General features: G+C 41.3%; 1 protein-coding gene across 8 annotated transcripts in view; it reads left to right on the plus strand.

Moving 5' to 3' along the window:
* ZFYVE16 (zinc finger FYVE-type containing 16) overlaps positions 1-23124 on the plus strand; it is a 3161611-nt gene that overhangs the window by 1762746 nt on the left and 1375741 nt on the right. For all 8 annotated transcript variants that reach the window (XM_044064228.1, XM_044064221.1, XM_044064226.1 and 5 more), the window contains one exon: positions 4125-4207. In XM_044064228.1, the coding sequence (XP_043920163.1) occupies positions 4125-4207 (83 nt within the window). The remainder of the gene's footprint in view (positions 1-4124; positions 4208-23124) is intronic.

Genomic DNA, 23124 nt, shown 5'->3' on the forward strand with positions numbered 1-23124 from the left:
CTTCTACTTGGACAAAACTAAAGCTTTCAGAAAGTCTGAGCAACTTCTAGTGGCATATGCTGCAGGATCACAAGGAAAGGCTATCTCAAAGCAGACTATTTCAAAATGGATAGGCCACTGCATTATTTTCTGCTATTCACAACATGGCAAATCAGTGCCTAAGGGCATTAGACCACTCTCAACCAGAGCAGCAGTCACTTCTGCAGCCTTCCTCATAGAAGTACCAACCAAGGATATTTTAGAGGCTGCAACTTGGACTTCAGTGCACATGTTTACAAAGCACAACCACTTACCTCTTTACTCTAAATCCAGAGCAGGTTTGCCACTGCAGTTCTGCAGGGCTTCATAGCCACTCCTAATTCTATGTAGACCCAGCCACCCAACCTCAGCTTTGGGATTCAACCCAGGTGTAATGACTGCAACAGTGAAACACGATAAACATAGTACAGTTGTGTACCTACCATAAATGTAGATGTTAGAGTTTATTCACTGTTGCAGTCCAGGTTACCTACCCACCATCCCCCTTTCTTTGCTGGGACTTATCTGTACTTCTCTTTTCTATACAACCTATGTGGTGTATTTGCTTGTAGATGAAGGTAATTTTTATGTTAGTGCATGTTTTTTATAAGCAATATTTTTAGCCTACCCATTTGGGGGCACCTGACATCTGGGGCAAGAAAAACTGAAGAAAATGGCGTTGGCTGCATCTTGTATACCCCTGGCGCACTGACGTCAGGGAAGAGGCGACAGCAACCGACGCCGGACCAGGACTTTGGAATTCAGGCCGACTGCGGGTAGCCTGCCAGCAGGATAACCCAAGTGTAATGACTGCAACAGTGAATACACTCGAACATCTACATTTATGGTAGGTACACAACTGTACTTTCTTCTAGTCAACTTGTGTGCATTTTTCTCTCTCTCAAGCATTTTCCTTTAAAACACTGGAAAAGGTTTCACTGGCACAGTCTCTGTTGGCTTTATTACCAGAACAGAATCTCCTGTTTCATAGCTCATTTTTTGTTCAACAAATTTTGTATTTCCTCCTTAACATGTTCTGCATCAGAAAATGATTTTGACCTTCAAAGAAAGACTATTCTGAAAATAGTTGGCTACAGCAGCTCAAATTGCACACCTGCTTCATAACATTCACTGATTAGTGGAATAAACATACTCCTCTTCTTACTGCTGTACAGTGATGTAATGCGAGTAATCATATTACACTAACACACTACTGTCTCCCACTTTTAGCAGGTTGTCTTTCTGCCAGTTTCATCAGAATCAGCTTGTTGTGTGGTAGGATTGCATCTTTGGTATTAAAGGTCTAGGCTGCTTTCTCATGGCCAGTTCTGGAGCATTCACACAAGGTACATTTTGAAATTAATTCCTGGTGTGGAATACCAGTCCATTTGCTTATTTGTGCTTTCATAAAATTAATAGTCTTTTCCTTCCAGCTTCTTTGTTACAGCAGAAAATCTCAGATTTTCCCTGCATGCTCTATCCTCTAATTCTATAATTTTTGGAAGCATGTCTTCTTGAGCAGTCTCATGTTCAGCCAGTCATTTCTTCATTTCGATCTCTAATTTTTGCAGCTTTATCATCTCATCTGAATATCTGTTTAAAGCTTCTTCCATTTTTTCCAGCCTTTTGTTATTTGAGTTGATTTACTCCTTCAGTATTTTTAATCAGCTCTGAGTACATTTGACTTTATTTTTTTCTTTAGGTTACTTGAAGGCATGTTTTGCATCAAAGCTGGAGCTTTCACTGTTTTTTGCTGAACAGCTGCAGAATTCTTCCCAGTCAGTGTTTTCAACTTGCCTTTTGTGATTGATTTCCTTTTAGATTCTCTGAATTTCTATTCGCTGGCTTCTAGGCACTGCACTTACTCACCAGTCACAGCAATTTACCCAAAAAGACAAGCTCACTGGCTTTCTCTTTTGAGTTTCTGTTTTCATACTAGGAGAGCTAAATTAAAGCTGTTACTCAGTGTGCAGCCATCTTGGGAGTCCCTATCTAGCAGATATTTTTGATACTGAATTGAGTTATTCCACTGTTAAAGTACATTTGACTGCTGTCTCAAACTTCCTTCAAGGGTAAGACGGCAATTCTGTAGTTTGTTTTAATGGTTTTCAAAGCTTTTTTCATAGGACCCGTCTCTGAGACGTCCAATTAGAGATTTGGTGTCTCTGTGGGATTTGTATTTCATTCTGTTAAAAGCTGCCTCAAGCTTCCTTTGAGTCTCCCAAGTACTGCAGATTTAAACTGCGTTACCTGTAATTCACTTTTCTTAGCTAGTGCTTCAACTAGAAGGATTTATGAAAAATCATGCTCTGTATGCTGAAGCACTAAATATGGTCTTTCACAAGGATTGATTTACGCTTAGGCCCAATTCTTTGTTTCTGCCTAAAGTTGCAACTGAATCAAATGTAATCACTATGTACATGTGCCTGTTTTGTTTTCAGTCTTGCATTGTCTTGGAAAATACTTGATGCATTGCATGGCTGTTTGCTGCCCAGTAAGATATTATATTTTTATTTATTTATTTACATTTGTTGACCAGGAGTGTCCGACTGGACGTAGGTCCTTTTTCAGCAGAGGCCAGGGGAGAAAAGCTCCACAGTTAAAATATGCAGACAGTAGCTACATTGGATTTACACAGCAATTAACAATTGGTCAACATAGGAGTTAATTACAAACATAGTTACAGATGAAGAACATAGTACATCAGTAAACAACTAGTATCGATATCATCTGTGAAGTACATAACAGACATTAATTGTTACAATAAGAAGTTCCTGCTCTATAATAAGTAGTTCCACTTATGAGCATCCGAGCTTGCTATAATCAAGGTAGTTAGTGGGGTGGAAAGAAAGGTAGTGGGTGGATGGGGTGGGTGATATTAGAGGGGGAGTTGCAAGGGCATAGCCAGCATGTTTTTAGGTGCGCTTTTAGTAAGTTTTGAAGTGGGTGCATGATGGTATGTTTATTTTAGTATAGCTAGCCTCAGATTTGCAGAGCGAGAGCAGTGTAGTGCATTATGACATGAGGGGGAGGTTGGTAAGGTTTAGATTGCCGAGCTGTTCTGATGGCTTTCAGCCTTAGTGCTATGAGTTACTGGGGATTTACTTGCTCTTACAAATATAACATTATGGTGAGTATATATCTTTTTTTCTTGGAGCTTTTCTTCCTGAGACTGCAGTGAGAATGGGCACTGTCTAGTAGGTCATTCCCAATTGCCAGAATAAATTTCAAACTGGAAAATTGTTGCAGATCTGGTAGTTTTAATAGTTTTTTAATGGCTGTGGTAATTTAGATAAGTTATTGCTTATCTACCTTTTTGTGACCCTTCCTATTATGATTTTGAAGCACCCTAATGTAACAGAACACTTTCAACATACGTGTTTAGTTTTTACTGCAGAATGCATGAGTTTCGAATAGTCTTGCTAGTCACCATTTTCTGTTTTGACCAGAGTTGAAAGGAAACAGGGGGATACCGTAGTTGATTGTACACACACACACACACATACATATATATATATATATATATATATATATATATATATATATATATATGTGTGTGTGTACTTGGTTTTGCTTGCACTTTTATTTTTCCAGTTTCCTTTAGCTAAAATTTTCATAATGGAAAAGTGGTATTTTGGGATTTAGCTGTTCATGTATGATATCTTATATGTCATGCAGACTAAATGTTTGGGATATCCCTTATGATTCATATGAGTTTAGCATGCAAGTCCCTACAACAAATTAATGTAGTGCTTTGCAAGACTGTACAAACTCTTACTTTAAACATTCTTGGGGGGGGGGGGTGCCAGAAACACTGACAGAAGACAAGTGGAAGTTTTTAATTATACCTGTTTTAACCTTCTACCACTTTCTTTTAAAACTGGATAACCATCTTTTGATTGATTAGTAGCATGGCACTAAGCACTCGTTTGATCTGCCACTTACTAGTAATAAACCAGGAGATGCAATAAGAAGGCTGATATTCATGTGATACAAGAAGAAAGAACTTAAGAGAACTTCATGAAAATTAGTCTTAATTGCATCTATACTAAGTGGTGCTGGCTATTTACATGTTGTGCTAATTATGTTTTAAATGTTTTTCTCAGTGTATCCATGTCCACTAATGAGTATTCGACACAGAAAGTCTCTCTTCGGTGAAACTGGACATACTGTTATGAATTTACTTGCAGTAAGTATTTTCTTTTTGTCTGTTTGTCGGCATGTGTGAAGTAGTTGTAACAAAATTAGTGATTTCACAAACCAGCAGACAGCCAAATGTACTTTACTTAGTGGCTGTCTGAAACACAAACAGGGCTTGTATCATGCAGGACAAATTGTCAACATTTCTAGTAATGTATGTGTTAATTTTAGAGTTACACTTGACATCTGTGTCTTCTGAGTGAGATTCTAAAGCTTAGTTACAGTGGGAAGATATTTGGTCAGCAATGCATCACTGACTTTACAGTTTACGTAAAGGCTACCTTCACGGAGCTGAGTTATGCTGTAGTGCTAGACTGCATTTTAATAGCTTCTGCTTTGTAATAATGCAGAAGTATATCTTCGCAAGATCTATTCATTGGAATTCGCTATACAAATTTGCTATTCAGGTTTGATATTCATTGTGGTATATTGCATAGATTGTGTGCAGAAAAAATGGGAGGTTGAGCACAGAGAGAACATTTTAATTGCCATTGCTATATCAAGCTGGCTTATTTAGCTTTAGTGTCTGTTTTAAGAGCTGCATGTTTGCATAAATTAATTTGTGACCAGAACCAGGGCATTAGTCGTCATTTATTAAACCTTGAAATGTAACAATAATTGCAGATAACTAGATACTGCTGTTAATATTGTTTAACAACCTTACTGAATTTGGATAGTACAGCCTCATTCAACTATATTCCAGTGCTGTTCGTAACAGAAAAGTCATCAGAGGATTTTTCACCAGATCTACAGAGGTGAGGCATCCTTGGCAATTTAACAAAAATGAACAAATAAGGAGAAATACAGTAGTGGAGTAATGGCAGTCTCTCAATCAGTACTTACAGAATGACTGACAGTTGTTTTTGACTTGTATAAAAATAATTTTGTTGTTGTATCTTTCGGATTTTCCCGGTTAGGGGTCGCCACAGTGGAACTCCGGTCTGCTAATGATTGGCAGTTGATTTTTACGTGCAGAGTTGCCAGCCCTGATGCACAACCTTCAATGAAGGTACGCCCATTCACGCATGTCTCCACGCAGAAGACGCTCTAGCTGAGAACTGAACCAGACAGCGTCTTACTGTGAGGCGACAACGCTACTGCAGCACCACCACTGTGGATTATAAAAATAATTTTGTAATAATCACAATTTAGTTTACTAGTAATAGTGTTTATAGTGTTACAGCATAGGTGTTAAAACGGTCTCTATATCAAAATAGACCATCAAGTATCCAGATACCCTTGGCTGAAACTTGTAATCGCCCACTGACAGGTTAAGATTAGATTTAAATGTTTACTTAGTTAGAATCTAATAATAGTAGTAATTTAGACCTTTTTAAGATGCATTTCCTGTATTACTGTTTATAAGAGGGGGTGACCACCCCTCTTAAGAGCTAAGTGGGGCATTCTCTTTCCTACACAACTTACTTTCTAAATTTTCAGAAGTCTGCATGTAAATTTCAGAGTCTAAAAAAATAATGGATACAGCTATGTTAAAATAACTGAAGGCAAGTGAAGCATAATATTCCGTTAAAGTTTCTGTGACGTAATTTACCACCTGCAACTCCTCATTGATTATTAAAAATGTTTTGTAAATCTGAGAAACTGACCAACCACTTTGTTAAATAAAAAGTTCATTGTTAAATAAATTGCATTACTCTTTAAAGGCTAAAACTGCACAAACATTTGAAAGGATCATAGATTTTCAAAAATATGTAAGCAGCAGGAGTTGCATATCACTTGATAGAGAAGTAAAGTCAAGCAATATTTATATCATAGAGCAGAATTCACACACTGCCTATTATAGAGGAATTTCTAGGAGTAATAATTAGGGGCTGATTGGTTCGGCAGGTTGAATGAGAAGGAAGATGCATTTAAAGAAAGTAGGTGTAACAGAGGGAAGGTAAGCAGTGATTACTAGTAAAGTAAGAAACGTAGGAGTATTTACAGTGCATACATATATTATTAGTATAAAGAATTGTCAGTAAGTGTGGCCACCATATATAGAAATTTACATTGTATTCTCTGGCAGAGTAGGGGCCTAAGGCTCTGTTAATAAGCTGCTTTCTGTAGTGAAGGGTACAAGGTTTAATTCCTTCCAGCTCCCTTTTTCCTACTGTGGAACTTTGAGCAAGTCAGATAGTCAGGCAGTGCCACTAGGTTCACACTGAAAAGGGGCATGAGGCAGGTTGGTTGCCCTGGTTAAAAACAGATAGAAAATGTGCATCATTTGAGGTCAGATTAGAAGTAGTAAGTATTGGAAAAAAAGTCTCATTATCCTTTGTTATAAAAGTGTTGACATTGTTTAAAATGTGTATAAAACAGAGGAATGCGGAGTTAAAAGTGGTGCTGTATAATCACCAACAGAGAAGTCTCCTGGAACTGATGGTGTTCCTATGGAAGTTTGGAATTAGAAAGGAAAAAGGTGATAAAGATCTCCAGGGTTTTGTTTAACTGCATTTTAATGGGGGAAATTGTCAGGGTGTTGGAAAAAAAGCTGTGGTGACTCCCTCTTAACCAAAGAGGGTAAAGACCTTTCAAACCCAGCTTCATATAATCCCATTTCAAATTTAAACCATGATTCTAAAGTGTCTACACTAGCTAAGAGCATGACAAAGATGTTGACAAAATTAATAGATGTGTATGAATGCGATTTTGTGAAGGTGTGGCAAACATTTGACAACAGTTATAGAGCAGTGATGATCCAAAGGGAGTCAGAATGTAAGAAAATATCGTTGCTGGAACTTAATGCAGAGAAAATATTTGATAAAGTTATCTGGAATCTTATGAGTAGGGCAATGGAAGTATTTGCATTCGCTGATTAGAATAAGAAGGTTAACTAGAAAGATTTATGAAGGGTCAGAGGTATGGAATGAGGGGGGATCCTTTCTAACACACTATGCTTGAACAGAGGAACCCAGGCAGTGTCTCCTCTTTCAAATTTATCTGCCTTATGTTTAGAGCCATTGGCAAAGAAAATAAGAGACTTACAAATTCAAGGCTGTAACTGGTATAGTAATCAAAAAAGTTAACTTGGTTTGCAGATGATGATGATTTGTACTTGATAAATCTAGAAAATGACATTTCTGTGTTGTGGAATATTTGGGAAAATTTCAAGTCTTTTTAGGATATAAAATTAATGAAGATGAAGGCTATTATGGTAATCTATGTACCAACACGTACGTTGATTCAACAATACCCATATTTATGGGAACATAAGTTGAAATGTGTACATGTATGGTTTAAAAAGGATTTTACTATAACAGCTAAGGATATGTGGGAAGAGACTAAACAAAAGATAGTTAACACTGAAAACTGGAAGCTCTTGATTATGGCTATGGATGTAAAGATGTAAGCAGTGAAATGTTTTTAGTCCATTTAATTTAGTATACAAGTCAGTCCAAAAACTCACTCAATACCAGAAAATAAAAGTAGAAACAACAAAACCGGAGAAATCAGCCAAAGTGTGAAATTCTCTCTTTTAATAACAAGATTTCCACATCAAACAGTAAGCTCTTTCATCCACACTGGACTTCTTCAGACTGAATAATGTGAATAAAAACTTCCATGCTTTTAATAGCAACTTAAAACACATGATAGCATAATTAGTGATGGTAACCTTTTCCTTTTTAGGAAGTCTATAAAATGCACTCTATTATTCAACTAAGGTGGATAGCAGGCATTCAGCCTAACCTGCTACTCGTATTATTTCCACACGAGTTCTTCTTCTGCATTAAACTTGCATTCTACATTTGACACTTCACCTAAAACACAAAATTTAAAATCATTTTCACATGCACTATTTTTCTAATGTTCGCCTAATGTATTACTCGCACCTTTGATACTGACAGCATACTTATGTTCGTATATCCTTCTATTTAATTCCCTTGTGGTTTGTCACACATAGAACGCCTTCCTTGACAAACATACTGCTAAGTAAACTATAAGTCTTGATTTGCAAGTGTACCTTCCTTTCAACTGAATATGATTGTGAAGACTGGTAGAGATGGGTGAAGGCTGCCAGCCTAGCCAGATAGAATTGTGCAGATAATTCTATCATTTGTAAATACTGTGAAATGTTGAACTTAACAATGTGGCAACCTTGCCCTTTGCTGTAAAGAAAGCTAAGTTAAGCATTTCTTGTTGGTCCTTTGAAATTAAAATTACTTTGTCTGTTCCTTTGACGTTAGAATTTGGAGTCAAGTCTGGAGTAAACATCCTGACTATTGTTTTAACTTAAGAAATAATTACTAGAATTTACATGTGGAATGTCCTTTATTGATCTAAGTGTAAAAGAATGTAAATGCAGTTTCTTTCAGCCTGGGAACTCCAGGAAAGTGTAAAAGAAATGATGCAATGTTTTATCAAAACTGCAGTTTCAATTTAAACAGTGAGAACCAAATATTATTAAGCATTTTGCCTTGACTATCCAACTCACAGCACTGTGCCTTGCTCTGTAAGTAAGTTATTTTAGAAGTGTGTTTTCTTGTAGCAATAGCTAGGAAATAGAAAGTTTACACTAAGTGGTTTTCTGTGATGTCAGAACTGTACTGCTGGTTTATTTTAAGTATTTCTGTGTGATCTCTGAACTCTCTTGACTAGCACTGACTGTGTAGTAGAAAGTATTGTCTTGTGGTTATTTATTAAATATTTTAAAACCTTTTAACTGTGTCTGGTTTGTGTAGAGATAATTTAAGCTGTTTAGAGTACTTGTATGTCTCTGGTAAAATTGTACAAAGCCACTCCTATAGATTTAGCCCTGGGCTATACTACCAAGTGGATAATAATATTGCACAGTAATAATTGGACACCCTTTTAAGGGCCTTTGAGTAGCTGATAAGTATTAGCTGGGTGGTGGCAGTGATTTCTACGATATAGTCTGGGTAAAAGGGGCACAGCTGGAGAACCTGTGCCAGCCTTCTCCAGAAGTGTCTGTGTGGTTGTATAACCTCTTATCTCAAAGTGTGCGTCAGCTACTTGGGCAGGGACATGAAGCACTGGTTGGACAGAGAGGGAGCTGGAGATTTTAGCTTGCCCAGCTGGCTGAGATCTAGACCCTATAGCTGTGCCAGTGGGGAGTCTTATTGCGGACCTGGGGAGCAATCGGGGGACCAGCCCCGGACTGACTGTGATCTCTGTGTGCTCTTAAGGGAAATTGCACTTTACTATGTGTGTTTGTTATCCTTTCCTCATATATGAGACGCCCTCTCTGGTGTTAGTGGTAAGGATTGAGGCTCCTTGATTGCTGGGCCAGGGCACGGGCATTGCATATTAATTGGTGGCAGTGGTGGGATATCCACTTCACTTATTAATTAGTTGGCAAATACTAATTGGCTTGTAATGGTGTGGGTAGAGTGAATCTTGTATCTTGTATTCAGTGAGCTTTGAAGGTATTTTGTACTCTAAAACAGCCACGCAGTGAATACTCATAGTTCAGATCACAATTGTTTATTTCTTTTGTTAGCTTAGTCAGTCAAGCTGAACAGGCAGCATGTCAGCAGAGAAGTATGGAAAGCTGACAAGGAGTCAGCTGGCGGAGATTTGCCAGAATAGGGGACTGGTGCATGGAAACCTGACTAAGGCAGACCTGATTGCAGCCTTGGTTACAGATGCAGCAGAAAACAGCACCCAGGGGGACAGTCATTCTGGCAGTGGAGATATAATTCCCCCAGAGAATGGACAGCTCAATCTTTCTGCAGTGGACTTAAAAATCTAATTGGAGCTAAAGAGACTTGGGTTGGAGGCCAGGCGTGTGGAATTAGAAGCAAATTGAGACTGTGATGTTTGCAGGCTGAGGAGAATGAGAGACTGTTATGTCTGCAAGCTGAGGAACAAGAAAGACAGAGGCAGCATGAGAATGAGATGCTGACTCTTTACCAGAGTCATGGAGGTAATGGCAAATGGAGTAACTGGACCCCAAAAGCACAAAACGTCAGTAAAATTCTTCCGCAGTTTAAAGAGGGGAATAATTTTGATAGTTTCATTCATATGTTTGATAGGGTATGTAAACAATATGAAGTTGAACAAGGGCTCTGGGTACAGTTCCTGACCCCCTTACTCCATGGTAAAGCTGTAACTGCATTATCTAAAATGCCTGACGTTGCATATTTTAATTATACTGCTGTAAAGAAATGTCTTTTAGAACTGTTTAAGCTAACACCTGAAATGTGTAGGAAAAAGTTTCATGAGCATAGACACAAGGCAGATGAAAGTGTGTTGCTGAACTGAGCACTTGTTTCCATAGGTGGGTGAGTGGATGTCAGGTCACCACATTTGAAGGGCTGGCAGACCTTTTGGTGAGGGAACAAGCCCTTAGCACTTTGCCTGAGGACATGAGGATCTGGTTAGCTGATAGACAATGTGCTACTTCAGATGAGTTGGGGAAGAAGGGAGACATATACCTGGCAAGCAGGGTAGCCCTGCACAGGAAGGGGACCCCCAGTACTGCTCATGTGTTTAAAGGATCACATGGTGGGCAGCACAGACTGCCACAACAGAATTTGTCAGTAGCAGGGGAAGCGACTATTTCAGGTACACGTCCAGGAACTAGGGTTAAATGTTTTTAATGCAACCAGTGGGGTCATGTGGTATTCAGGTGTCCACAAAGGCAAGGTGGGGAACCAAAGGTGAGGGAGCCAGTGAGTGGTAAAGAAGAAAATTCCAGTAGTAGGTTGTCTTGAGACAACAAGGGTACTAAACTACCATCCTGCAGATGTCCTGAGAGGGAAGGGTTTGGATGAGGCAGTACCATGTGCTTATGCAGTTACACGCGGTCAGGCTAGGAGACAAGCATATGGGTCTGGTAGCCTGGGGAAGACCCAGACAGACTGCATACTTGCAGCCAGGACTGGTGAGGTGGTTACTTCAGTGAGGGAGCTACTCTGTAGCAGTGAAGCTGATGGTGAACCACAGCTGCTTGGGGGTACTGATGGTCCCTTGGACAGACTGACTGCAAAGGTAGAGGTGAGTAGTAGTAGCCATGCTAACAGTGAGGCGCCACTATCAGAGGATGCCAGACTTCCTGTGGAAGGGGAGCTGGGAAGGGTTACAAGGAGAGAGTTGAGAGAGGCTCAGCTCTCAGACACAACATTGCAAGGCCTGAAGCAGGTAGCTAGGGAAGCACTTGATTCTCAAAGGAAGGGGGAATCTGTGTACGGGGACAAAGGGTTACTGTACAGAGTGTGGACCCCTGAGGGAGGGCTAGAAGGTGAGAGAGTACAGCAGTTGATAGTGCCTAGAGCCTTCCGTATGGGCTTCTAGCCATAGCCCATGATATTCCGTTTGCAGGTCATATGGGCATAAAACATACAAAGAAGCGTATTATGCAGAACTTCTATTGGCCTGGAATTTCCAGAGATGTAACAGGGTACTGCAGGACCTATGAGCAGTGTCAAAAGGTAGGCAAGGCAAGAGACAAGGTGATAGCTCCTTTGATGCCTTTGCCTGTGATTGAGGAGCCATTTCAGAGGGTAGCTGTAAATATTGTGGGTCCTCTGAGTACCCCAAGTTCCACAGGGAAAAAGTATATCCTAGTGGTAGTGGATTATGCTACACGGTACCCTGAGGCGCAGTGGCTTTGTCCTCCATTGAGGCAGAGAAGGTGGCAAATGCTTTGTTAGAAATTTTCAGCAGGGTAGGTTTCCCAAAAGAAATACAGAGGTGCCGATTTCCTGTCAGACCTGCTGGCTTGTGTGTTGAAGTCCTGTGGGGGGTGAAGCACATGAAGACCATCCCTTACCATCTCCAGACTAATGGTCTTGTTGAGAGGTTAAACTCTACAGTCAAGTCCATGCTACGGGCATTTGCAGATTATTTTAAGAGGGAGTGGGACAAATATTTGCCCCATCTGTTTGCTTACAGAGAGGTTCCCCAGGAATCCACAGGTTTTTCACCCTTTGAGTTGCTGTATGGGCATAGGGTGAGGGGGACCTCTAGATTTAATTCGAGATGAGTGGGAAGGTGAGTGTGAGTCTCACAAGGAGTCTGTTGTGGCATATGTCCTAAACCTCAGGACAGGGCTCAGGGAACTCATGGGCTTAGCCCAGGAGAACCTGGCAGAAGCCCAACAACAGAAAAAGGTGTTGTATGACAGGAATGCTCGAGCTAGAGAGTATGCTGTAGGCAGCAGGTAATGGTTTTCATTCCTGTCAGACCCAACAAGCTGAAAGCAGCTTGGAAGGGATCCTACAAGATAGTAAGTGATGTTAGCTACATGGTGGAACTGCTAGGCAGATGGCAGGGGCATAAATTGTACCATGTTAACATGATGAAACCTTACCAAGATAGGAAGGCCTTTGTGCTGAGCATTTGCAGTGGATTGCAGGAGAAGTCTGAGGGAGATCTGGGGACTGATCTCCTCAGTGAGGCTCAGGCTGACACCTCAGTGAAAGGGGTAGCAATGTCCCAGCAGCAATCACCTACCCAGGTTCGAGAAATCCGAGCAAGTGTTGCAGGAATTTGGGGACATGTTCACTGGGAAACCAGGATCCACCCACTTTGCACAGCACCAGGTGAATACAGGACCCCAAAGGTCTATTAGGAAGGCCCCTTATAGGCTGCCTGAGAGGGTCAGACAGACCCTGAGGGAGGAGGTACAGGAGATGTTGCAACTAGGGGTGGTTCAAGAGTCCAACAGTCCCTGGGCCTCCCCAGTGGTGCTGGTGCCAAAGAAGGATGGTAGCACTGGGTTGTGTGTGGACTACAGGAAATTAAATAGTCTGTGTCGGATGCATACCCCATGCCTAGGACAGATGAGGCCCTAGAGCAGTTGGGTAGGGGTAAGCATCTTACAACCATTGATCTTACCAAGGGTTACTGTCAGGTGTCCTTGACTCCCAATGCCAGAGAGAAGTCGGCCTTTGTTGACTCCTTTTGGCTTGTAAGAGTTCACAAAGATGCCATTTGGGATGAAGTATGCCCCAGCAACTTTCCAGAGGCTCGTAGATAATATCCTGGCAGGAGGGTTTGCCCTTGCTTACCTGGATGATATTGCCATCTGCAGCCATTCCTGGGCAGAGCACCTTCAGCATGTCAGGGGGGTGCTGGGCAGACTACAGAGGGCAAGGTTGAATATTAAGCCGAGCAAATGTCGGGTGGGTATGGCAGAGGTCTTCTACCTAGGACATAGACTGGGGAGTTGTAAGATAAGGCCAGGGCCTGCCAAAGTGGAAGCCATTCAGGCATGGCCTGCACCTGTTATGAAAAAGCAGGTGAGGGCATTTTTAGGGACAGCAGGGTACTACAGAAAGTTTGTCCCCAGTAATAGTACCATAGCTGCTCACTTCACAGACCTAACAAGGAAGAACAGGCCAGATAAGGTAGTGTGGACCCCAGCATGTGAGCAGGCATTCCAGAAGCATAAAGAAGCTTTGGGAGGACCCCATGTGTTAGCCAGTCCAGATTACAGCAAATAATTTGTTGTGCAGGTGGATGCTTCAAACCATGGGGTGGGGGCTATACTTAGCCAGATTTCTTCAGAGGGGGAAGAGCTCCCAGTGATTTATCTCAGTTGTAGGCTTCAACCCAGGGAGGAATGCTATGCAGCTGTAGGAAAGGAATATCTAGCCATAGTGTGGGCACTGCAGAAACTTCAGCTTATCTGTATGGAAGAAAATTCACTGTTATGATGGATCACAACCCTCTAACATGGTTAAACAGAGCCAGTCAGCAAAATGTCAAGTTGCTAAGATGGAGCCTGGGGTTGCAAGCATATATGTCAGTACAGCACCGCAGTGGGATTAGCAATGCCAATGCAGATGGGCTCTCAAGACCGGGAATGGGGTGAGGTACACTGAGATACACCTAACCCTCTCAAGAGTGGGGGGGGGTGTGAAGACAGGTACAGATGGGTGAAAGCTGCCAGCCCAGCCAGATAGAATTGTACATTTGTAAATACTGTCAAATGTTGAACTTAAAACAATGTGGCAACATTGCCCTCTGCTGTAAAGAAAGTTAAGTCAAGCATTTCTTGTTGGTACTTTGAAATTAAAATTATTTTGTTCGTTCCTTTGAAGTTAAAATGTGGAGTCGATGAGTCTGGAGTAAGCATCCTGCCTATTGTTTTAACTTAAGGAATAATTACTAGAATTTACATGTAGAATGTCCTTTATTGCTCTAAGTGTAAAAGAATGTAAATGCAGTTTCTGTCAGCCTGGGAACTCCAGGAAAGTGTAAAAGAGATGATGTAATGTTTTATCAGAACTGCAGTTTCAATTTAAGCAGTGAGAACCAAAGATTATTAAGCATTTTGCCGTGACTATCCAACTGACAGCACTCTGCCTTGCTCTATAAGTAAGTTATTTTAGAAGTGTGTTTTCTTGTAGCAATAGCTAGGGAATAGAAAGTTTATACAAAGTGGTTTTCTGTGATGTCAGAGCTGTACTGCTGATTTATTTTAAGTATTGCTGTGTGATCTCTGAACTCTCTTGACTAGCACTGACTGTGTAGTAGAAAGTATTGTCTTGTGGTTTTAATTATTTTATTATTAAATATTTTAAAACCTTTTAACTGTGGCTGGTTTGTGTAGAGATAATTTAAGCTCTTTAGAGTACTTGTATGCCTCTGGTAAAAATGTACAAAGCCACTCCTATAGTTTTAGCCATGGGCTATACTACCCATTGGATAATAATATTGCACAGTAATAATTGGGCACCTTTTTAAGGGCCTTTGAGTAGCTGATAAGTATTAGCTGGGTGGTGGCAGTGATTTCTACCGTATAGTCTGGGTAAAAGGGGCACAGCTGGAGAACCTGTGCCAGCCTTCCCCAGAAGTGCCTGTGTGGTTGTATAACCTCTTATCTCAAAGTGTGTGTGTGTTAGCTACTTGGACAGGGATACGAAGCACTGGTTGGACAGAGAGGGTGCTGGAGATTTTAGCTTGCCCAGCTGGCTGAGATCTGGACCCTATAGCTGTGCCAGTGGGGAGTCTTATATGGGGAACAAGGGAGCGACCAGCCATGGACTGACTGTGATCTCTGTGTGCTCTTAAGGGAAATTGCTTTACTGTGTGTATTTGTTATCCTTTCCTCATATGTGAGACGCCCTCTCTGGTGTTGGTGAGTATTGAGGCTCCTTGATTGCTGGGCCCAAGGCATGGGCGTCACAGTGATAACCACCTATCATAATTTCTTTTGCATCAGTCATTAACAAATTACATAAATTATAACTCAAGCATTTGCACATTCCAGGGTTAGTATACTTTTTAAGAGGGGAATTCAGTTTAGCTTGAAAACGATTTTTGAAACTTTTCCCCTTCTTTTGTACAAAAAACGGTGCTTCTCCTACTATTTTTGTAACTTCAGAATTAAACTTGAAAAGCTTCCAGTTATTTATAATGATATTTTTGATGGATTAAGTATCTAAACTGTTCTCTATCTGCATAGACGCTGTAAAATCTACTTGTTCCTGATACTTCTGTCTTTGTCTCCCTTCTTTTCTTATCTGATATCTTTCGTTACAAGTCTCTTCTACTATGTTTTCAGGGTACCCTCTACTAATAAATTTCTTACATAAAACAACACTTTCTCAAAGTCCATATCACTAAGTGTTAACTCATCACAGCATGGTGTAGCTATGGGTGCTGCCATGGCACCCAGTTATGCCAGTATTTACATGCATGGATGGCAAATGACAGGATGCCTAGAGACGAGTTGTGGTATTGTATGAGGAAGTTGGGAGTGTCAAGAGAAGTAAGAGTGGTACAGGATATGTACGAGGGTAGTGTGACAGTGGTGAGGTCTGCGGTGGGAGTGACGGTTGCGTTTAAGGTAGAGGCGGGAGTACATAAAGAATCAGCACTGAGCCCTTTCTTAATTGCAATGGTGAGGACAGGTTGACAGACGAGATCAGACAGGAGTCCCAGTAGACTATGATGTTTGCAGATGACATTGTGATCTGTAATGAGAGTAGGGAACAGGTGGAGGAGACCCTGGAGAGATGGAGATATGCTCTAGAGAGAAGAGGAATGAAGATCAGCAGGACTAAGAATGTATGTGTGTGAATGAGAGGGAGGGTAGAGGAATGGTGAGGATGCAAGGAGTAGAGATAGCGAAGGTGGATGAGTTTAAATACTTGGGCTCAGTAGTTCAGAGTAATGGTGAGTGTGGAAGAGAGGTGAAAAAGAGAGTACAGGCAGGATGGAGAAGAGTGTCAAGGAGTGATTTGTGGCAGACAAATACCAGTAAGAGTGAAAGGGAAGGTCTACAAGAGGGTAGTGAGACCAGCTATGTTATATGGGTTGGAGACAGTGGCACTGACAAAAAGGCAGGAGTTAAGAGCTGGATGTGGCAGAGTTAAAGATGTTAAATTTGCACTGGGTGTGACGAGGGTGGACAGGATTAGGAATAAGTATATTAGAGGGTGAGCCCAGGTATGAAGGTTTGGAGACAAGGCCAGAGAGGCAAGATTACGTTGGTTTGGACATTTGCTGAGGAGGGATGCTATATATATATTGGGGAAAAGATGCTAAGGATGAAGCTACCAGGTAATAAGAAAAGAGGAAGGCCTAAGATAAGGTTTATTGATGTGGTGAGAGAGGACATGCAGGTGGTTGGTGTGACAGAGCAAGATGCAGAAGACAGGAAGAAATGGAAACAGATGATCTGCTGTGGCGACCCCTAACGGGAACAGCCGAAAAAAGATGATGACGGATGGCAAAGATGCCATGTCTTGAAATTGCTTTTATGAAAAACATTATTTTCTTCAAGCGTTTAATTGAATTTTTTTATTTGAAGAGGAGATGCAAAATCTTTGCACGATTTTCTGAGATATTTGAATAAAGTATGTTCTTTTTTAAAATTTACTTCTGTTTATGATAAAGTAGTAAGTTTTTTAGATCTTAGTATTCATAAGAAAGGTGACAAATTAACAACTATTTTTCGGAAAAAGTACAAAACAATGCGTATTTGCATTATGACAGCTTACATCCTAAAAAACTAAGATTAATATTATTAAATGTCAGTTAAAGAGAGTGGATGAGTTAACCGACAGTGATATGGACTTTGAGAGAGAAAGTGTTTTATGTAAGAAATTTATTAGCCGAGAGTACCCTGAAAACAGAGAGAGACTTAACAACAAAAGATATCAGATAAGAAAAGAAGGGAGACAAGGAGAGAAGTATCAGGAACAAGTAGATTTTACTGCGTCTATGCAGATAGAGAACAGTTTAGATACTCAGTCCATCAAAAATTTCATTACAAATAACTGGAAGCTTTTTAAGTTTAATTCTGAAGTTTCAAAAATAGTAGGAGAAGCACCGTTTTTGGTGCAAAAGAAGGGGAAAAGTTTCAAAAATCTTTTTCAAGCTAAATTAAATCACACTCTGAAAAAGTATGCTAACCCTGGAATGTACAAATGATTGAGTTGTAATTTATGTACTTTTTTAATGATTGATACAAAAGAAATTATGATTGGTGGTTATCACATTGAGTTGAAAGGAAGGTACACTTGCAAATGAAGATTTATAGTTTACTTAGCAGTATGTCATGGAAGGCATTCTATGTGGGATGTACCACAAGGGAATTAAATAGAAGGATATACGAGCATACGTATGCTGTCAGTATCAAAGATAAGAGAAATGCATTAGGCAAACATTATAAAAATAGTTCATGTGAAATTGATTTTAAATTTTGTGTTTTAGGTAAGTGTCAAATGTAGAATGCAAGTTTAATGCAGAAGAACTTGGGTGGAATGAATATGAGTGGCAGGTTAGGCTGAATACCTGCTATCCACCTGGGTTGAATGATAGAGCGGATTTTGTAGCCTTCCTAAAAAGGTTACATCACTAATTATGCAGTCATGTGTTTTAAGTTGCTGTTAACAAGCATAGAAGTTTTTAGTCACATTATTCAGTTTGAAGAAGTCCAGTGTGGATGAAAGTGCTTACAGTTTGATGTGGAAATCTTGTTGTTAAGAGAATTTCGCACTTTGGCTTATTTCTCTGGTTTTGTTGATTCGAATATACACGTCAGGCATATTTTCTGTCAACCAGAGGAGAAGTTGTGGGCAATAATTGATACAGATTTGATGGAATTTATTTCAGTGGAGAAGAGGGCAAGAGTTAGTGGGATAAGGTGATCCTCCCTATAGAACAAGGTGTTTTTGGATAATCTGATTTGAATTTATACCTTAGAGCATACCTCTTAATTGTCCAGATTTTCACAGAATTGTTGCCTGATATTTTTGCTTTGTTCCAGGTAAAATGTATAGATGTTCATCGTGTTTCACTGTTGCAGTCATTACACTTGGGTTATCCTGCTGGCAGGCTACCCGCAGTCGGCCTGAATTCCAAAGTCCTGGTCCGGCGTCGGCTGCTGTTGCCTCTTCCCTGACGTCAGTGCGCCAGGGGTATATAAGATGCAGCCACCGCCATTTTCTTCAGTCTTTCGTGCCGCGCGGTGCCCGAAGCAAAAGCAGTTACCAAGTGCCGGTCGGCCGACTCCTGAGATTTTCGAAATTGAATTTCAGATCCGAAGTCTTCAATAAAGCCAAGTACCCCGTTGGGGAAACTTTTTCTTGCTCCAGACCGATGTCAGTAAAAGTTAACAATTGTATTTCTTGTGGGAAGCAAATACCTCATACGGATTTTCACTCTTACTGTATTCCTTGCCTAGGCCCTGACCATGACGTTGCTAGTTGTCGGTTTTGTGCTAGATTCAACCAACGCACTATTAAGCGTCAGTTCGACTTTGCTTTATATTGTTTTGGCCGAAGGTTTAACTGTATAATGCCGTTGGAACAGCCAACGACCGGAGTTCATAAAAAGCGCAAGGACAAAGAAAAGAACAGGCATCCGAGGTCCAAAACCGATGATGAAGCCTCTTCTCGGCCAGTTGGCGGTTCTCAGTGAGGGGCTTTCACAGCCCCTGACACCCGCTACCTCAGAGCCACAGGCCGCCTCCGACTCCCACGTGGAGACAACTAGGCCTCTGGAAACTCAATGTATTGGGCCTACGGAAACTATTCCCTCAGATGGGTCTGGAGCCTCTGAGCAGGCATCGGCTTCTGAGATTGTTTTCAGACCTACACAGCTTACTATCAAGACCACTTCAGCAGCCAAGGCAAAGTCTAAAACACCTTTAAAGACAAAGAAACAAGTACAGCATTCTCCTGGACAGTCATCCATGCCAAAGAAACAGATGCTTAAAATGGCCGAGGACCTAATTACTTTGATCAGGGGTTCCCATCCCCCTCTTTATAAAAGGCCTAGGCAAGACATTGACTATGACTCCTCTGACCAGGTTTCTATTTCCTCTGATTCATCTTCAGAACAGGGATATTCTCTTCCTCCCTATGATGCTGAAGAATCTATCTCTTCAGCCCCTCCTCCTGAGGACTACACTTTTGGGGAAACCCTGCACACCATGAGGGAGCATTTACATTGGGAGAGCCAGGATTATTCAGAATCCAAGAAAAGGCTCAGAGATTTTCTTTTCTTGCCTCAGCACAGGCCTCTTGCTATCCCACCTGTGCTAGATATTGTTGATGTATTTTCTGAATCCAGTTTCTGTCCTGATTCTTTACCCCCTGCACCATTTAAGCCAGATAGGTACTACAGGGTTCCAGAATCACACACATTTCTTTATAAAAACCCTGCTGCTGATCCAGGAGCAATTTCTTAGGGTCCCAAAGGGGTCAAGGCTTCCACTGCAAAAAACCCTGTTCCCTCTGATAGGGATTCTAGAGCACTGGACAGATGGGGGAAAAAAGTTTACACCTCTGCTACTTTAGCTGTAAGGGCTTTAAACTGCCAGTTTCTCATGCTTAAATATCAACAATACCTAATGTCTTTGCTAAAACAGAAAAATGTTTAGAAGCTCTGAATGTCCTGAAAACAAGGAAATGCAGGATTTATTGCATGCAGCTGAACAAGTGGGAAAACATACTTTGCAATGTGGTTTTGATTCATTAGAGGCTTCTTGCAGAGCCGTAGTTACAGGTTCTGCCTTTCGAAGGCATGCTTGGTTAAAAGAACAGAGTTTACCTGATCATGTTAAAGCAAAATTATTGGATGCTCCATTACAGCATGATACTTTGTTTGGTGTTAAGGCAGAAGAGGTGTTAAAGAAAATGGAGGATAAAGCAAAATCAATGCAGACAGTAAAGGATTTCTTACAGGTTCAGCCACCCAGATTTAGCAGGAACTGGCCTTCAAAAAATTGGTCCTTTCCAGTGTCAGACAGGCCACAAAGAGGCAGGTACAGACGCCCAAGAGGCAGATCTCAGCCCCAAGGCTCATACAGACCTAAACAGTGGGGTGCTTCAACCCCCAAAGACGGAGAAGACAAATCACAACCTTATAGGAAACAGTCTCAATGACTTTCCACTACCAATGCCAAGCACCTACCTTTTGGCAGCACCCTTAGGGGGAAAACTAGCACTTTTCTTACAAAATTGGCACATGATCACCCAGGACAAATGGGTACTGAATATTGTTTCTCAGCGTTACAGGTTCCACTTTCACACCCTCCCAAGTCCAAAAGGTATGCCAGACCTGCCACACAATCAATGGGCAGAGGCACAAAAACAAGTTTCTGCTCTCATGGACATGAGAGCTATTCAAAAAGTACCACAGCAAGAGCAGGGACAAGGATTTTACTCAAGACTTTTCTTGGTACGCAGAAAGGACAAAGCCTGGAGACCAGTACTGGACCTGTCTACTCTAAATACTTTCCTGGACATTCCAAAATTCAAAATGTTGACACTGCAGCAACTTCTACCCATTGTGGGCAAGAAGGCTTGGCTAGTTACTTTGTACCGCAAAGAGGCATACCTGCATGTCCCAATCAGACAATCTTGCAGAAGATACCTCAGATTCATAGCTGGCTCAATGCATTACCAATTCTCTGCACTGCCCTTTGGCTTATCTACTACACCCAGGGTCTTCACAAAATGCTTGGCACCAGTAATTGCATTTTGCAGACAAAAAGGAATTCAAATATATCCCTACTTGGACGACTGCCTTATTCAAGCAGACAGCAAGGACATTCTACTAAAACATCTGGCGTTTGTAAAGAGATTGCTAATTTGCCTAGGGTACACAGTAAACGAAAAGAAATCAAAACTAGTGCCCTCTCAAGAGATAATATTCCTGGGTGCAAGCTTAAATACAACTGCCCAGATGGCTTATCTCACGCCAGACAAACGAAGGCAACTGACTCACTACTTCCAAATGATAGCAACAAAGACCCAGCTACCTGCAAGAAAAATTCTGCAGGCTTTGGGCTTCATGGCATCTTGCATCCTGCTAATTCCATATGCAAGACTGCATATGAGGAAGCTACAATGGTATCTAAGAAGTGTTTGGACTCAACATTGCCATAGCCTGGAAACAATACTCAAATTCCCTGCCTGCAACAAGAGTTTCGATGGTGGGCACTGGCCTGTCATCACAACAAGGGAAATCATTTCACTTTACCCACAGCCAGGCAGACACTAACAACAGATGCATCGGATTATGCCTGAGGGCACACATGGCGGGAAAATGTATTCAGGGCACGTGGCTTGTAGTCCAAATGCATCTTCATATCAATCAAAAAGAGATGCTAGCTGTACAGAATGCCCTGACAGCCTTCAACGATCTGCTACATCCAGGACAACTATTGTTAAAGATGGACAATACTAAAGTCATGTGGTACATAAACAAGCAAGGGGGCACACATTCCTACCCCCTCTGCAGGCAAGCCATGACTTTGTGGAACACCGCACTGACCTATCAAGTATATCTGCAGGCACAATTCCTGCCAGGAAAGAAAAATACTCTGGCAGACGAACTAAGCAGAAACCTCATGGACCCTCATGAGTGGAAACTAGATCCACAAGTCTTCAGTATGATAACAAAGAAATGGGGATGCCCAGACATAGATCTATTTGCCTCCCCTCACAACTGCCAACTACAGAGATTCTGCACAATGACTTATCACTCTCAAGCATGGAAGGTGGATGCTCTATCATTCAGCTGGAAAACCCTAACAGTTTATGCCTTTCCCCCACTGCCTCTCCTCCCCAAGGTACTCCTAAAAGTCAGACAAGAGAAGCCAAAAATAATTCTGATTGCCCCAGACTGGCCACGCCAGCACTGGTACCCAATCCTAAAAAGCTTGTCTCAAGACTTAGCCTGGACTTTACCTCAAATTCCTCATCTTCTGTCCCAACAAAACAATCAGATCCTGTACAGCCAACTCAGAACCTTAAATCTGGCTGCATGGCGAATAATATAACCACTCAAAACACACCTCTCTCTAAAGCAGTTATGGATGTCATTTTGGAAGCCAGGAGGCCCAGCACCAGGAAATCTTATGCAGAAAAATGGAAGAGATTCTGTGCTTGGAACCAGGCACCAAGGACTTGAACCGCTTGTTCCAAATATTCCTCAGATTTTACAATACCTAACTGAGATGCTGGTCAAAGGCCAATCCTTCTCATCAATTAAGATCCATGCGTCTGCCATTTCAGCTCATTAGAATACTGAACCTCCTATTTTCTCACATCCACTGCTAAGACAGTACCTCAGAGGGGCCAAAAACATAAGACCCCCAAGGAGAGCCACCAATACCTACATGGGACCTCAACTTTGTCTTGGAAAAGCTCACACTGCCTCCATTTGAGCCAGCCAATACAGCTGAGATAAAATTCTTGTCATGGAAAACTGCTCTGCTCCTAGAAATGACTTCAGCAAGCAGAGTCTCAGAGTTACAGGCATTAATGGCAGTGGAACCTTTTGTCATTTTTCATCCGGACAGGGTTTCTCTAAGGACAAACCCAACATTTATGCCAAAGGTAGTATCCAGTATGGCTCTTAACCAAACCATTCATTTGCCAACTTTTTATCCAAATCCCCAGAATAAAGGGGAGAGACTTCTGCACTCTTTGGACATACACAGGCAGCTACGCTTCTACTTGGACAAAACAAAAG

The sequence above is a fragment of the Protopterus annectens genome, chromosome 2.part2 (assembly GCF_019279795.1).
Source record: "Protopterus annectens isolate FY-2018-M chromosome 2.part2, PAN1.0, whole genome shotgun sequence".
NCBI classification, from domain to species: domain Eukaryota; kingdom Metazoa; phylum Chordata; order Ceratodontiformes; family Protopteridae; genus Protopterus; species Protopterus annectens.